Genomic DNA, 17,801 nt, shown 5'->3' on the forward strand with positions numbered 1-17,801 from the left:
GGCGCGGAGCCGCTCAGTCCCTGCTGCCGGTTTGGTGATTAGAGGGTCATTCCCCTTTCTAACCTCCGGTCACGGCGTCGTGCCGAACCGCGACGCCGATCAATCATGGAACTATTGGTTCGATATCTGGACAGGAGCAATTCTATCAGGTGACATTTGTAATACAGTCCTTTATCCTTCCTTGTGTTTTTTTTCCCAGTGTGTTGTCGACCGTTTTAGAAACTTAACATACGCCTCGACTCGGTTCTAAATTCCGACTGTTCTTTGTATCAACATACTTCTTCTTTTTCTTCTTTCGGCTTTTCCCGTCAGGGGTCTTAGTATCAACATAGCTGATGTAAAAAGCGTTTACCCCCTTATTTCAGAACGTAAACTGTCGCATCAAAGTCAACTTTTTTGAAAAAAGTCAATGTCATCGTTTTTATTCTTTAAGAAAAATCAACTAAATTTTTTTGATTTCTTAATTTTAAAAATCGTCTCAAAGTGCACCCTTTATTTAACAACCTTTAAAGGCTAGGGTTCTTCCAACAGTTGAGTGACTGTGAGTGAGAGCTGGTGGTGGGGAGACCCTGTGAGCAAAATATTGAAGTAACCTTGGACCCAAACCAATGAAGTATGAATGCAGGCAGTGTCCTCTGTACATGAAGTTCTTCCTGTGAAGAAATTAGCTGTTGCAAAATAATCAAAAAACTAGTTTTCCAGTTGTTTCACTTCTGTATCCTCTTCATGTCAGCACATCATGCTGACCCCCAAGTGAAGTCGTTGCTTTTTTTTTTCAGCTCAACGTCAGCTCAAGACCTTATTAAAGAGGAGAGTCTTCGAGATGACCTGAGGTACTACTTCATGAGTCCATGTGAGAAGTACAGAGCTAGACGGCACATACCCTGGAAACTGGCGGTGCAGATCATGAAAATCATCATGATCACCACACAGGTAAATCGTGGCTAGGGTCATAATGCACTCGAAAGACCTGCTACAAAATGCCTGCTTTAAAAATGTGAAGTGTATTTATCAAATTCAAATGTTTGCATTAGAATGACCCCCTTCCCCCTTTTTTGTAATCGTTGCATTTATTGCCATATGAAAAAGTTTGGCTCCGAGGTGAATGATAAAAGTAAATATCTGATTACAGGCATTAAACAGCTTGAAGGTGGTGTGATGATACAAGAATAATCAAAGCAGAATCAACATTTAAAGTAATAAAACAAATCATTTTCCTTTGGACCCACATGTCATAACCTCCCTGTAACTTGCAGTCATCAACAACATTCATTTGGGGAAGATTTAGACTGCACAAAGTTGTATAAAGTTACGTAGATTTCTCTCTATACTGAGCAAAGGTTAGGCTTTCCTTCTGCAAGCTCTTATCTCTCACTTTACAGCAGTGAAGCCAGCGCTAGCCAGAGCTGTCTGTGGCACTCAGAGTTTTTGTGTTGGAGCTGTTAATAAGTGATAGGTTTTTTTTCTGGTAAATAGGGAATTGTTTTATGCAGTGGTTAATCCTCCCCAATAGCTCTGCAACAATTTGACTTTTCCCACACCATATAAATCAGTATACTCATCACATGCTGAGTGCAATTTAGGTTACAGCTGTTTTAGACAATCTTCCAAAGTCCATCAATTGATATGAGCTGTCAAGAGATCTTATGTAAGATAGAACATAGTTGATACCTGCCTACAGGGGCTTCCGGAGCTGTGTCATATAAATCCACCCAAAGTCCGCAAGAAATATATGCCAGGTTGACTAAAATGTTCTTGGGTGTCTTGGAATATTTCAATGGTTTGAGCTAAAGATGTCATCAGGAGTGAGCAGCCCTGGGCTGCAAAGTTATTCTGTTTCAAATCAGTGGTTCATATTGATAAGCTTGATGGATGACATCAGCCCCAGATTTGCACTATTTTTATGATAAAGATTCCATTGCTTATAACTGAACACAAAGTTCACTATCTAAGATGTTTGGTTAAACAATTTTGATACGAGAAAATGTCCAGTTTATCATGCATGGTAGGTATTTTCCCTGATGTGAATCTTGTTTGTGTTTCATTTTATGACTGAGAGAGTTACAATGCATCATTGCTGCAATTTGTCATTCAAAAACCTTGCCAATATTCCTCGAATGTGTATGACTGTATGTAACAGACATTTTCAAAAGGGTAACAGCGATAGGAAAAAAGGAAGATTGTTACATCATAACCCACTTCTTTATGGTTCTGATAAAAACATGTAATTGTGTTACCTCTTAGCTTATCCTTTTTGGCCTCAACAACCAGCTGGTGGTATCATACAAGGAGGAGAACACTATGGCTCTAAAATACCTTTTCCTGAAGGACTACAGTGGTGTAGATGAGGATGACTACAGTGTTGCAGTCTACACACAGCAAGCTGTCTATGACAGTCTGTTTTATGTCTTGGATCAGGCAAGTCAAACCCCCTTACTGCAGACTAACTCTCTTTTCCTGCAATTGCTTTATAAAATAATTTGTGTCTGTGTAATTGTATTTGGTTTTTCAGGCTCAAATCTCAAATGTGCTTTAAAATGTTTCGCTTAGTTGGTACTAGATACTTGTGTTTCTGTTGGTCATTAAACATGCTGTCAATGCAAATCATTTTCATTTGAGGTCCCTCAATCTACTACTGCCTTCTGAGCTCATAAATGCCATTCTCCCATCATAAAAAGATGGAAGAATGGTTATAGTTGGCTTTTGAAGGGCTGCTATTTCTGTATAACAGTGAGTTCCTTGTTCTATATACTTCATGTGCTGTGTAACTGTGTATAGTATTTATGATACAGTAAGTAATGGCTGATAACAGCAGGTGTTAAGCCAAGGACTTTTTAAATTTTGTTTAGAGGAACCCATTTTGAAATCGCAATTTGCATCCACAATCATTTAGAGACTGAACTTGTTGATGCCCGTCAGAGGGATAAAAAGATCAGGAATATAGTGTCAACTAGAAATGCAACCTGGCAGAGTAGATTGCATAAATGAGAAAGTAAGAGTTACTTAAGTTATTTTTTCAGTTGCGGTTTACTATTTACCTAACTTCAAGCAATGTGTTTGATGACTCCAATATTTACAGTACAGCCAGCTTGGCCAGCTGTCTGTGGGACCCATCAGTTATGCAGAGGCTGAAAACGGAAGCCTTCTGCCTCTTGTTGTCTGTAAGCAGCAGTACCAAAAAAGCAGTTTGGAGCCTTCAGAACCGAACTATGACATAGATGCCCAGTTGGAAACAGGTAAATTAGATCAGAGCTGTAAAATTAGTTTCCTGCCCAGAAAATCAACATGCCACATGCTACTTAAAAAAAAACAAAAACAAAAAAAAAACTACAATTTGTTGTGTATGCATGATGTGACAGCATGTTGAAAAATGACCCAATATATACCTTCTTGCACTGGTTTTGGGTAACATTGATGTAAGGTTTAAGTATTTAATTACAGAGAATTTTGTCTAATATTCAGTTTCTCACTCATCTCGTCTCTCTCAGTCTGTATACAACATGATCCAAAGACGGCAAACAAATGGAAATCTCAAAATTTGTCCTTTTTTGATCTGGACTTTTATAGGTATGTCATTAATATTGTGGGATTTCTATAAGTGCATATTATTTGAATCTTAAGCGTTTCATTTTTTTTCCCACTTTTTCAGACTAGTAAACATGAAAGTAAAGTTCCAGTTGAAAGGCATTAATCTACAGACTGTGCGCACCAGGGAGTTACCTGACTGCTACTCCTTCCACGCTACTGTAAGGTTCAGATGTTTGTCCTTTAGTGTATATGAAAAGGTGAAATATTGCTGTACTTCCTGGATATTATGACCGTGTGAACATTTCCAATGCTTTACACACGTACACACAACATATTTGATGCTGATGAAAAACAAGTTATGGTAATAAAAAATAAACCTCTTGCCTTTCTTCTGTTTATCATTATGCTTCCCTTTCTTCAAGATAATCTTTGACAACCAGTGTCACAGTGGAATGGTGAAAATATTCCTGGACATGGACGCTCAGAGTAGTGCATGCCGAGACTGGAAAATATCTGGAACCGGTAAGATTTTGATGGCATTTAAAATGTAGGCATTACTCGTTTACCACAATAAATACATGTAAAGTAACAAATATTTCAGATATTTGCTCCAAAAACTGTATCAATTTTGAGGAACTCTAGGACAGAGGTAGTGTTAGTGAGGCGGTTACTTTGGCAACATTTAATTATCAGTGAGTATGCAGAAGTTACAACAGATAAGCCTCTGTTTCACACATTGGAATTATCTTGCAGCACAGAAAAACACGCACTATCTTCTGGTGTTCGACGCCTTTGTAATTGTGGTTTGCCTCACATCAGCCGTGCTATGCACCCGTTCCATCATATTGGCTGTCAGGTTACTTCAGGTCAGTGTCTGCGCCGTATCAAGCTGGGCATTTTCGTTCCATCAGGTTACATTTTTTTTTTACCCTTTCAAAGGCAAATGTCAAAAGTGCAAATAACTAATGTCACATCATGACAGAGTCATATGTTATGTCACACATATGACTAACATTTAACATAATTCACAAGCTAATCTGACCCACATACATTTTCCTTCAGGAAACTGAATATATATTTGGTTTGATTTTAGAGATTCTCCAGATTTCTTCATGAGAACTACCATCGTAAAGTATGTGAGGATGACCAGGGGGAGTTCCTCAATGGCTGGTACATGCTGGTCATTGTAAGTGACTTACTGGCCATAATTGGATCCATACTAAAGATGGAAATACAAGCAAAGGTAAAATGAATGGTCTGGCTTTATTTTTAGGATGATTTTTATAAAAGCTCAACTCAAAATATAAGAAAGCGTGTGTAAGGTGTCAATGCTTTCATTATTGGAAATTAATGAGGCCTATTTTTTGATTCTGTTCAAGTTCACTTTTTTGTTCTTCAGCCACAATGTTAAGGTAAAAAAATGTAACTCTTACCTTAATACACCCATACACTAGCCAACTCGTCACTTTTGAGGAGAAACAGCTTTTATTTAAAGTTCTGTTTTCAAATGATTCTCTATCTAAACATTTTTGTTTTAATTGGAATTTTAGACATCTTGTAAGTTCCCTTTCAAAAAAGACATTCTATGCCTATCTCAGATTTATTAAGTTAATGTTGCCATGGGAGCAATTATTCAAATATAGCTTTTTTTCTTGTACAAACTTTCCCAAAGTGTTACCATATGGATGGTTAGAAAATTCAAGCGAGCAGTACTTTCTGAAATGTAAGGTTGCATAGAAATTGTAGTGCGTAGTCTGTAACGTCGCAGGGAATATCCACTGGATATCTTCTTCTCCTCTCAGCTTTTCCCTTCAGGGGTCGCTACAGCGAATCATCATATCCTCCTCTCTCACACCAACTGCCTTCATAACCTCTCTCACTTCCTCCATAAACCTTCTCTTCCTCTAGACCTCCTGCCTGGCAGCTTCAATTCCAGCATCCATCTACCAATGTATTTACTATCCCTCCTCTTTACATGATCGAACCATCTCAGTCTGGCTTTGACCTTCTCTCCAAAACATCTAACATGCGCTGTTCCTCTGATAGACTAATTCCCGATCCATCCATCCTGGTCAAACCCAAAGAGAACCATAGCATCTTCATCTCTGTGACCTCTAGCTCTGCCTCCTGTCTTTTCGTCATTGTTTCTAGGCCATACAGCATCGCTGGTCTCACCGCTGTCCCGTTCACCTTTCCTTTCATTCTGGCTGATAGTCTTCGCACTTCACACTACTACACTATCGCATAGTACCCCTGAAGACTTTTCTCCACCCATTCCAACCTGCTTGAGCCCATCTTTTCATCGCTTTTCCATACTCTCCGCTGCTCTGGACTGATATATCCATTGGATATGTGATATTTAGTGAAAATGCTGATCCCTGAGTTAACAATTGATAAGGATGTTCTTATATTGCAGTTTCACGTTGCACTTTATGCTCAAATAGTGTTGTTGCATTTTATCACAAAAACATGGAATTTTACAAGTCCTAAAGCATTTTTCTTTATAAACAATGTGTTCGCCAAGTTTGCACAACAGAGACTTTTATTTGTGACACACACTGTAAATATTTACCTATACCTTGCAGAAGTCTGAACTCCCAATTGGCCAAAAGCCAGACTTATTCTAAACTCACTTTTCTTTATGTTTTATATTTCCTGTAGAGTCTAACCAGCTACGATGTGTGCAGTATCTTTCTGGGAACATCTACATTAATGGTGTGGGTTGGTGTGATCAGGTATCTGGGCTACTTCCAGAAATACAATGTGAGTGAGGAAATAGTTGCAAAAATCTTTCTCATCTGTCAGTGCAGTAATGTGCAGTGATAGTTTAGGTTTTATTCATTTTTTTATGTCATATGAACCAAAAAAAGGCTTTTTTTTGGTTCATATGCAGAGCTTTTAATGTAATGTTGCCTATGATTTATTTTCAGATGTGAATTTTTTTTTTCCAATCTTTCTAGGTGTTGATTTTAACCATGAAAGCAGCCTTTCCAAAAGTGCTTCGCTTCTGCTGCTGTGCTGGCATGATCTACCTTGGCTACACCTTCTGTGGCTGGATTGTGCTTGGGCCGTACCATGAAAAGGTAAAATGCAAGTTAGTTTGAGAAAAGGCTGAAAATTCAAAATTTGGAGAAATTGTGACTTCCAATAATTAGGATATAAAGCAATTGTCAATGATCAGCAGTGAATTTGAAATTTCAAAAAGTGCAGTTATATTCCCAAGGGAAAAAAGCTGCAATTAAACAATGATTTTGATTGACAGTCTAGTGTATTTTTTAATCTCTGTGTGAGGGTGTCCGTATGTCTTCCAATACTTAATTACATGAAATAGGTCTTTGGCCTCCTTGTCAAGGGGAAAGTTCAGATAATTGGCTGCTTCATGGTTCAGAAGTTAATGTAAGTGTAAATTATAGGCACCAGGTGTCAGTATTTACCTCCATGGAATCATGAACTTCATTTTCAGTAGCTTCCTGACTTTCTCCTGACCAGATGAAAAATTGTTCTTCACTGATTTCTTTAGGAAACCTTGCAGCCTTTGGTGCCCTTTGAAAAACCTGTTGTTGTCTTTTGTCAAATTAGACCTCTTGGAACTGCAATGCTGATCCACTGGTCTTGGGTTGCCAGGAGGTTCAGTTTGTTGATCTGGAAGTCATCTGAGGCATTGAGAATTTTAGGGCTTGCATTGTCAACTGGATTATGTTGACTTTATTTCCCCTTGTAAGTTTTCTAGAGAATCACTTTTTCTTAATCCTGATACAGCAATTACCTCCGTGGGGAAATGTCCCTGCCCAATGAAAGTTTACGTCTATATCGGCGAGCGAAAACAGATAAAACCGTAATAGTTATGTCAATTTAGCCAGGGCAATCTATTTAATGTTGTATCAACACATTAGATGACTAACTAACTAAAAATGTTTGTATGATTTGATCTTATTTTTTAGCTGTGCCCTATTTTTCCAGAAAGCATCTGCCTCCCGACTTATCTGATGGGAATGAGGCAACTGCACCAATCTTAATCCAGGATCTCCAATTGAATATAGAAAATGTCTTCTGACAGATTCCTGCTAACTTATTTTTTGCCATCATAATCAACAGAAAGACTTTTAAAAAAACAATAACATGCAACATTTGCAACAAGAAGGTAATAAATGAGGAAACCTTTCAAATTCAACAAAGGAAAGGTGACCACCATGACGGAGTAATCTTCAGAAACTGAGTGCTATCAGGGAAATATGTGAGTGTGTTTAGGTGTCCTCGCCCGTAAGATAAATTATTTACGGAAGTTCAAGCTGCAGTGGGCGTCTCATAGACAGATGTTAGATAGACAGAAACAAGTTTTCCTGATTCAAGTTCTGTGTTTTTTTTGACAGTTTTATTAAGATGCTATTGGTTTCTAGTTCAACTTTGCCTCTATTTAATAAGTAACATCTTTATTTTATATTGGTATTATTTAATTAGTAACAATAAAAGTGACTTGACCTGCTGTGCTGCTGTTGCAGCAAACAGGTTTGTTCTACTTTCCTGAGTATATGCAGTCAACCAAAATGTTTGCATGGTAGCATGATATTTACATTGTCCTGGCCAGGGGACTCCCCAGTAGTGCATCGTCAGTTCCTCCAGGACCGTCAGTGTATTTACTGAAAACATAAACAGAGGATGTTCTCAGACTTGCCATACCACACGTCTTCAAACACATAGTGTACATTGGTGGCACATGCAATAAATGACATTTTTAAATATAAGGTTGTAGAAGAAATAAGACTAGAAATCCATTATTGACTTTGTAGGTGCATCTTAAGACCTGCTGGCACATATCTTAGATACTCCAATAAAGGAAGACTGTGCTTTTCTCTGATTACAATCTTGTCGGTGAGTTGGATCAGGTTAGGGATGTCTGCTGAAAAGAACTGGCAATTCCAAAATGTTAGTTTTTGTGGACTGTGAACGTGTTGGCGTAGGCTCCTGTCTGTAAGGTCCTAATTCAAACCTGAGGAATTTCTCCTGCATTCCTGTGGAGGACGGGGACATGGAATCTGAATCACCATGTTCAGGGCCTCTATTTTTCAAGTGGCTTCCTTAAGCTGTGGTCAGAAGGTCATTAGTGCTTTTTATGGAAGGGTCTCCTGAATCTGCTGGCAAATGCCAGAGATCTTGAAAGTCAGCAGCTTCAGTGGTGGCTAAGCAAAAACTGGATGTGGGCAGAGTTTGGAGAGGCCTTGAAGATGTACTTTCAAATGTCCTCGGAGTTTCTGGTAAACTGACTATTTTAGCAAAGGGAAAGACTGCTTGGCCCTGAGCAGAGATCTGGTGCTCCCACATGGAGAGATAGACAGGTGGTAAAAAGAGGACTTAAAGAACAATCTGAAGCCTGCGTGACATGCCCGTCAAGATGGTGGCAGAGCCAGAAAATGCTGAGCCGTCTTATTTGGTGGGTGGAGGTAACTGATGTAGTGCTTCAGTGGCAAGGAAACTGGTTTAAATTATATTTGTCAGGAGACCCTGGGGGTGTTGAACATTGTGGGACTGATTTCACCTTTTCACATCAAGGTTTGGGACTTTGCCTGTAGACTGGAAGACAGGGGTGGTAGCTCCCTTTTTATTTAAAAAAAAAGTTGTTTGCTGCCTTGGATAAGCTGACAATACATGAGTGAATTTTTTGAGTGGCTTCAAAATGTGTAATATTTTTTTTTTCAAATAGAAATTTCCATACAGATGGTTTCCCTTTTCTCCAATTTCATATATGAAATATTTTAAGTGTCTTGAACTTGATGTTGCGAAGCACTGCGCACACAGATCAAATACCTTATTGTGTTTATTTGAAATTATTAAATGAATTAATTCTGCTTTATCTATCTCTCCCAGTTTGAAGGACTGAGTCGTGTCGCAGAGTGTCTGTTTTCCCTGTTGAACGGCGATGACATGTTCACTACCTTCGCCCAGCTCAAGGACAAAAACACTTTGGTTTGGCTCTTCAGCCGGGCTTACCTCTACTCATTCATCTCCCTGTTCATCTACATGGTGCTTTCGCTCTTCATCGCCCTCATCACAGATGCTTACGAGACAATCAAGGTACTTGTTGAGTGAGTGAGGTGAGCGCCTTGACACAAGGTCATGATGAAGATTGTGTACAAACTCAGCTCATTAAGTGAGAAAAGTGTTTAAAATTGTGAAAACAGTCATTTCAGAACACTCCTTGGCGAGGGAGGGGCATTCTGCTTCAGAGCACCTCTTCAGTTCATTTACAGAGTAAATTGTTTTGTACATGGAGATTGTAAAATTATTTTTGGATTTTTAAAACAAGACACCCTTTGTTTGCTGTGGCATTATTGAGTTTGACATTTTAAGTGACATACAGTTATAGATATAATTCTTGTACAAAAGTTTGATTTTTAATTATGAAGAAAATACTCTGTACAGGAAATTCACCTATCACCTATTCATTCTATCAGGGAACACAGACAGATAGATAGATAGAACACTTAACGTTACTGCTAAATATTGACGTTAAGGGATATTATACACTATTTGTATTTTGCCTGGTTGGATAGTAGTTTTTTTTTTTTGAGTCACCAATTAAATACAAATTGTTTTTAAAAAGTATATGTTTTATAGATTTGCTCACATTCCCTTTAGTTTTTGGTCAGGGCTGGGATTCAGTTATCTACAATTAAGAAAATGTTTGAATTGTGCACCATATGATTATGGTAGAAGGGCATTACATAAGTGAATTACCATTATCATGGTTATTTGATTCCTAAGACATTATTGTTAATAATTTGCTTCCCTTTCTAAAAGGCTTTGCAAGCATGAAACGTCATGCCTTTGTGTTTGTGTTACACTTATCTTGAACATGTAACCTACTTAATGTGGAGTTAAGAGCATCCATCATTATCAAGGGTTTAGTGTGTATGGTTCATGCATTACCATTTCAAAGGGTTTCCTAAACCTAGTAGAACGCCCAGCCTTGGAGACCTGTACAAAATTCAAAACACGGCCAAGAGCCCAAACCACTTTAGCTTCCCTGAATATCAGCCCTGCTCTGCCTTCCCTTTACTAAGGCTCCAACACCTTTTCAAAACCAACAGCTTTTTTTCTCTCAACAGAATTACCAGAAAGATGGTTTTCCACTGACAGATCTGCAAAAGTTCCTTCGAGATCAGGAAGATTTTCTAGTTTCAGAGGAGAGCAATCATAAAGATGATAACATCAGATTCTCAGTATTCTGCTGCTGTGAAAGGTATGGGCCTGATCATTTAATGGCACTTAATATTATAATTTACCCACGGTTTGACTCTCATTTCAGGCTGATTTTCCATGTATATGTTACACTGGAGAAGTGACATGTAATCACCCTTCTTCCCCATCTAAAACACATAGTGTAAATATCACACATTTTTGACTGTTTTTACATTTTGAGTGCCATTTGAACAGAAATGTCAACGGTATTACTCATTTTTTTCTCGTTTGTAATATACCTGTCTTTTTTTGTTTACATTCCTCTAATTGGAACCATCCTTTGTAAAATCAATGTTTGGTAGGATTGAGGACATATAACAAGGACTAGACCAAATATTTGTGTGCGTATGTGTGTGTGTGTGTGTGTGTGTGTGTGTGTCCTAATTCAATTTGGCCACTCAGGATAACATAACTTTTTGAAAATAATGCAGTCATGGCAGACAGATTGTGGAACTCACTTTGTGTTGCTCAGATTTTGTTGCTAAGGAAACCCATTCTATTTGGCTATATGTACCCGTTTCTGTTCATTTTTTCTCTGTGATCCAATCTCTATCATCAGCAGTCAGCAGAGTGGAGTGGAGTTTCCTACACACTGTGGTTTTGGCTTGGTCTCCAATGGTCTGAGAGCAATGAAATTAGTGGTGTGAGCTACGGTGACACACCCAGTGATGGCTGATTACAGAGAAACTGAGGCTGAACACTGGGAAGCAGCCCCAACCTCCAGCTGTCATTCCCTCTTGCTGTGTTGCCTCCCACATAAATATGTTGCAATCAACACTCAGTTGTGTGTTTGCCAGATGAGCCAAAAACTGAAAGAATATTTGATACTTCAGAAAAGTTCAAGAGGTGATCTTGAGTTTGTTTGTAATTTGACACATTTGGTTCTCCTTTTTGTGTATAAATGTAGTTATTGTTTTTATAGAATTACTTCTGAGCACACCAGACAACTAAAAAGATGCCGGTTTTACAGGTTGGTGATGCTTCCTGTTGGTGATTATATGAAAGTAATGCCAGGCTGTATGAGTAAAATTTGGAATCACATTAAGTGTCTGGAATTTGGCCAAAATATTGCTGTGTTTTCTGAAATAATTAACATAAAAAAACTGTATATATATATATATATATATATATATATATATATATATACACACACACATACACATACATACTGCAGAGTTTGACAACTATAGGGCTTTTTCTTTGGCCACCACAAAATGATACACTGAAGGAATTGGAATGCATGAAATAGTTGAAAAATGTAAACATTTTTTATTGTGTCTGTGTGTGTTGGGGGAGTGACCCTTGTCTTTTGAAAGAACAATACATGTTTGGTAGCCTTAGAAGTGCTCTAATTAGTTTCAGCAATGCCTTTACTCTAAAAAAAAATTGTTGCATGAGACTCAGGGAGATATGTGCTTGATCATTCTATATACCTGTGTGGGTTTAAGTGTTTTTTTCTGTTGTATTATACAGAAATAAAAGGGATGTTAGCTTGAAGGAGCAGAGACCTGCTCTTCGCCTTTGTTACTGTTAATGCTGATTCAATATATTCAGCCGCTGAAGTAATGCTTTACTTCTTAAGTTTTGGGAAAGTTTCACAGTGCTATGAAATGTAGACATGATTGTCTTGACAACTCTACAATCTGCACCAATACTGCATACAAAAAATTACAGTGCAATTTGGCAATTGTTTTACGAGACAATGTGGTCTTCCATTACCCATGTGTGACGATGCAGTGTGAAGCTTGCTGTTTTTTTTTTTTTTGGTGTTTTTTTTTTTTTTTTCAATCTTTGCTTTTTCTAGCAAAGCGATCTCATGGACATTAACATGGAGACCACTTATTGCATAGTTTTGTTGATTGTACTTTTAAAATGTGGGACATAGGCACAGTGGTTAGCCATTCCAACACGCAGCAAGAAGGTTCCTGGTTTGATTTCTATGGGGACACTCGGTGTGACGTTTGCATGTCCTCCCTGTGTCTGTGTTGCTTTCCTCTGGGTTCCCTGGTTTCTTTTCGCCGTCCAAAAACATGTACCCGGTTAATTGCAGACCCTATTTGTCCAGTTGTGCCAATAAAGGGGTGACCGGTTTTATGTCAATGTGGTCCTGTGAATGAGCGGTCAGGTGAGACAGGTGAGTTAGAGTCCAACCCCCTTTATGACCCAGACAGCAGGTTAAGTATTAGATAATGAATAAATATGTTCTTTTAATTTCCTTGTTTCGGATCTGTTGGCTAATGGAAAGGCTGAAGCGCAGACACATAATAGGCCAAAAGCATGGGTTTTTCCCCATCCTTAAAATCAAATACCTTTTGTCAGGTTTTTTTTTTTTTCAAATGTTACCCACTTTTTTTTGTTTTGATTTGCCAAAATTCCATCCATTCATCAATCCATCTTACCTTGCTTATCAGGAGTTGTGTCACGGGGGCAGCAGCAGGTACAGCTGGAGCAGTGAGGCTAAAACCTCCTTCTCCCCCGCCACATGGTCCAGCATCTCTGGGGGGACCCAAGATGTTACCAGGCCTCCCTGAAGATATAATCTGTCCAGCGTGCCCTGGGTCTTCCCTGTGGTCTCCTCCCAAATGGACATATCTGGAATACCTCCCCTGGGAGGCATCCAGGAGGCATCCTGACCAGATGCCCGTGCCACCTCATCTGACTCCTCTCTATGCAGAGGAGCAGCGGTTCGACTCCAAGCTCCTCCCAGATGACCAAACTTCTCACCCTATCTCTAAGGGAGAGTCCAGCAGCCCTGGCAGAGTCCACCTCTCACTCAAACCGGGTCCATCTTACAACCAGGAATGCAGACCAAGCTCCAACACCGATCGTACAGGGACCAAACAGCCTTTATAAACGGGGTTCGGTACCCCATACTCCTGTAGCCCCCCTGTAGCCTCATCCACTCCCGGGGCCCTGCTACTGAAGAGCTATTTGACTGCTTCAGCAACTTCAGCCCCAGAAATAGGTGTGTCCACTCCAGAGTCCCCTGGCTCTGCTTCCTCATTGGAAGGCTTTTCAACAGGGTTGAGGAGGTCAGAAAGTATTCCTGCCACCAATCAATAAAGTCTCGAGTTGAGGTCAGCAGCGCCCTGTACACAGTGTTGACGGAGCACTTCTTCCCCCTCCTGTGCTGCCGGATGGTGGACCACAATCTCCTCAACACCCACTGGAAGTCGTCCTCTATGGTCTCACCAAACTACTCCCACGCACAGGTTTTTGCCTCAGCAACCACCAAAGGTGCATGGTGCTTGGCCTGCCGGTACATGTCAGCTGCCTCTGGAGCCCGATAGGAATCCTTCTTCAGTTTGACGACATCCCTCACTGCTGGGATCCACCAGCAGGTTCGAGGGTCGCTGCCCCGACAGGCGCCGACTGCCGTATGGCTGCAGCTCCAGTCCACCTCGACAATGGAATCACAGAACATGGCCCATTCGTACTCAATGTCCCCCGCCTCACTTGGGACACAGTTGTAGCTCTGCCAGAGGTGAGAGCTGAAACTCCTTCTGACAGGGGACTCTGCCAGACGTTCCCAGCAGACTTTCATGTTATGTTTGGGCCTGCCAGGTCTGTCGCATCCTCCCCCATCATCAGTTGACTGCTCCGCCCCTCTCTTCACCTGAGTGTCCTGGACATGCGGCTGCAAGTCTGACGACAAGGTCAATCAAAGAACTGTGGCCTAAAGTGTATTTGTGCCAAGTGCACATATGAACACCTTTATGCCTGAACATGTTGTTTGTTATGGATAACCCGCGCCGAGCACAGAAATCCAATAAGAAGACACCACTCGGGTTCGGATCGGGGGGGGCTGCTCCTCCCAATCACGCCCTTCCAAGAGCACTGTCATTGCCCACATGAGCATTGAAGTCTCCCAGAAGGACGAGGAAGTCCCCAGTAGGAGTGCTCTCTAGCAGCCCCTCTCGGGACCCTAAGAAGGGTGGGTAAACTGAACTGTTGTTGGGTGCATAGCTTCAAACCATCAGAGCCCGTCCCTCCGCCTGAACGCCAATGTACAGGCGCCGAGGCAGGGGGGATCAATATAACCACACCTGCCTGGTACCTGTCACCGTGGGAGTAAAAAAAAGAAGGTGCTCTCAGAAGGGGCCCTGGTTACCCACCTCTGGGCAAGGGAAGACTGGATCCAATGTATTTCTTCTTCATGGGGGGCTTCTGTGCTGTGCTTTGTCTGGTCCCTCACCTAGGACCTCTTTGCCTTGGGTGATCCTTCCAGGGACATTAAGCCCCTGACAACTTAGCTCCCAGGATCGCTGGGGTGCACAAACCCTCCACCATAGTAAGGTGGCAGCTCACGGAGGGGTTTAACAAAGTTGCACATATAATAACAGGTTATATATATAGGTTATATATGTGTGTGTGTGTGTGTGTGTTGTGTGATTTGTGTCTAATCAACCACTCATTCTCTAGATGTTTAAGGTGTTGAAGTAAGGAATGTTTCAGTTACAGACATTAACTTATAACATGAGACTGAAACATAATGCAAGACAAGCAGTTGAGTGTTCAGTTAAAGTTGAGCATGCAATTACTAGGGACCTTTTTAGAGTGTATCTGTCATTAGCCCTACTCCTGTTAAGTTACAAATTGTGGAACTGAAGTACTTTGCGGTTTCTTTTGTTCTAATTTGAATTATGTTCCCTGGCTGAGCTCACAAAAATTAGATCATCTTCATTAAGCCACAACCATCTCCCTGTCTATTGAATTTCAACCACTTACCATTGAGCCCCTTCATGCTTATCTTTCCTTCCATTGCTGTAGAGGAACTTTCATGGTTCTGAAAGGAGTTGAAACCTTCAAAAAATGTTAATATTAAATTCCGATAAAACCTTTTTGTTTTAAACTATTTTATATTAAGCATTGAATGAATGAGCATGATAAGCGTTAGTCACTGAAAAACACAATCGACACGACAAAAAAAACAGTTTCATATTTGACAAAGGACTGTCTGTAACAAAAGTAAAGCTGCTGTACTATTCACAGATGCTTGAAATGTGTTTCACAGTGCAAAATCTGGTCCTTAGCTTGGTCTGGGAGGTAGAAATACTCTGGAGACACTTGCCAGCTGTAAAATGTCTAATTGTTTACAGATTTGATGTAACGAGAACATAATTGGCTGTTTTCTTCTGAGCGAAAACACAAGAAAGTGAAAGGGCTATCATTTCCAAAGTACTTGTTTGGACGATTGATTCTCTGAAGCGATACAGTCAACCCTAAGTCCAAAATAATTCCTACATACCCTCATTTCTCAATATATATATGCTACTTTGGAAAAAGTAGCATATATATAAAAGTTTGGTCTTATAACGGTCATGAAAATTATGCATGTCCATACTGATGTAAAACTGCAATGCAGTTGTAATTTATACAATGTATTTAAAAATGAAGTTATGATTAGCAGTATCTAATGTATTTTTACTCGGACTGTGTATGTTGCTTTTAAATACCGCGGGCTAAAAACAAGATGGTCAAGAGGCACCCTGTACATAACTGATGAAGGAAGGAACTGAACCTTGAGGGATATCACAAATAATTTGTGGCATCTATGAGGGCGACTTTCCCGGAGCACCAGGAGGTTTAGTATAAATTTTCATGTGTGAACAGGCACAGTTCTCTGCAGTAAGTAGTGGGGACAGGCTACTGCTGTGTTCTATTGCCAGTTGCAAAACATAAACCTACCTCTTATTCCACCTTTTTTCCTGGAACCTTGGGTAAAAGTGGCCTCTGATTGTGATTTTGGAATTAGACAGTATTTACCTCTCAAATGATGTGCCATTCATGTCATGAAAACCTGATTCCATATTTCTGGTAGGAGGATGGTGTTGGTATTTGGGTTAATGAGTTAAATACTTGCAAAGTGTGGGAGTGGAAAAATTGAATAACTTGAAACATGATTCATTGTTTATCCCCTCATTTGCGCTGTTTGAAAAAAAAACAACCCTTATCCCCAATAAAAGTATCTAATGCTTTTTTGATTATGTCATTACAGGGTTCCTGAAAATGATGATGTTGTACTCATCGGCTGACAAAGTCTCCAGATAAGACTAATTCCTGACAATAGGGATGCTGGTGACAAGACGTGACATGTCAGACCTAAAAAAAAATGAAAAGGACCAGGAAATGTACAAGCGTCATTCCAGATGAAAGATTTTGTGAATTGTTGTATAACACTGAGGAGCCATTTTCTTAACCTTGACCGTAAATGGTAGAACCAGGATCAAGAACAGGGTTTTACTCGTAATTTAATTTATCAGAGTCCTATTCATTGTGGTGAAGTTTCAAAGGTTATTCTAGAATATAACTGTTGCAGTGCCAGCAGGATTCAGTATTTTCTGTGTTGAATATTTACAAACTCTGATGCAATGTACAGTACTGCATGTGATTTGTCAATTGTTTTTCTTACATGAAATGTTTGCATATAGTTATTTTTTGTCCATGTTTTTGTTGGTTTCGACTATTTCACATTGAGTTTTTAATAATTTTTCATGCAGCCAGCAACCCACAAGTAACAAGCAATATACACAAAAACTATTTATTTGCAGTTGAATAACTTCCTATTGTATGTATGTATGTATGTATGTATGTATGTGTATGTATATATATATATATATATATATATATATATACTTAAGAGCATTTAGGTGCATTTGATAAGTGATATTTTCACTTATCAAATCTGAATTCTTTGCTGGCCTTGAGTTATGTGGAAATTTAATGACCATTCCTGATGTGTGTATTTACACCGTCATGATGGGTGAAGCTGTCAGAACAAGCAAAAGCATGACCTGACACCAGTCATTTCCTAGAGTGACTCATAGTGGTGTTTTTCCTATTGATCTTTATAATCGAAATCGATACCAAAATGAACAAACTCATGTTTTTCAGCAGATCCGTGCTCCCATTGCACTTTTATGAAATATCAGTTTACATGCATATCTGATAGGGATTTATTGTGTCCGTGTTGAACCACTACCTCAGCACAGTAATGCTCTCAACTTTCTCCATATTATCCGGTACAGTCCAGCTTC

The 17,801-nt window shown here is 39.7% G+C and overlaps 1 protein-coding gene across 2 annotated transcripts; it reads left to right on the forward strand.

Moving 5' to 3' along the window:
- Positions 1 to 15: 15 nt before the first annotated feature.
- mcoln2 (mucolipin TRP cation channel 2) lies at positions 16 to 17,195 on the forward strand. 2 transcript variants are annotated; one of them, XM_086162475.1, is made up of 14 exons: positions 16 to 149; positions 780 to 933; positions 2,245 to 2,418; positions 3,080 to 3,236; positions 3,489 to 3,567; positions 3,650 to 3,746; positions 3,951 to 4,050; positions 4,282 to 4,394; positions 4,622 to 4,771; positions 6,190 to 6,291; positions 6,489 to 6,611; positions 9,391 to 9,597; positions 10,632 to 10,765; positions 16,763 to 17,195. In XM_086162475.1, the coding sequence occupies exons 1-14, from the start codon at positions 106 to 108 to the stop codon at positions 16,797 to 16,799; spliced, it is 1,671 nt and encodes a 556-aa protein (XP_086018601.1). In that variant the 5' UTR covers positions 16 to 105; the 3' UTR covers positions 16,800 to 17,195. The 2 variants fall into 2 exon arrangements, with proteins under 2 accessions (XP_086018601.1, XP_086018602.1); XM_086162476.1 differs by lacking the exon at positions 16 to 149 and having other exon boundaries at positions 795 to 933; positions 2,245 to 2,422; positions 3,089 to 3,236.
- The last annotated feature ends 606 nt before the right edge of the window (positions 17,196 to 17,801 follow it).

The sequence above is a fragment of the Fistularia commersonii genome, chromosome 16 (genome assembly GCF_037954325.1).
Source record: "Fistularia commersonii isolate RoL2024-O1a breed Wild chromosome 16, RoL_Fcom_v1.0, whole genome shotgun sequence".
Lineage (NCBI taxonomy): Eukaryota > Metazoa > Chordata > Actinopteri > Syngnathiformes > Fistulariidae > Fistularia > Fistularia commersonii.

Bases quoted from the DNA above. Each gene is read 5' to 3' on its own strand.
- mcoln2 (XM_086162475.1), top strand. From the start codon at position 106: ATGGAACTATTGGTTCGATATCTGGACAGGAGCAATTCTATCAG. The intron at 4,772-6,189 runs GTAAAATGAATG...TATTTCCTGTAG, and splicing joins AGATGGAAATACAAGCAAAG to AGTCTAACCAGCTACGATGT. The intron at 10,766-16,762 runs GTATGGGCCTGA...ATGTCATTACAG, and splicing joins GTATTCTGCTGCTGTGAAAG to GGTTCCTGAAAATGATGATG.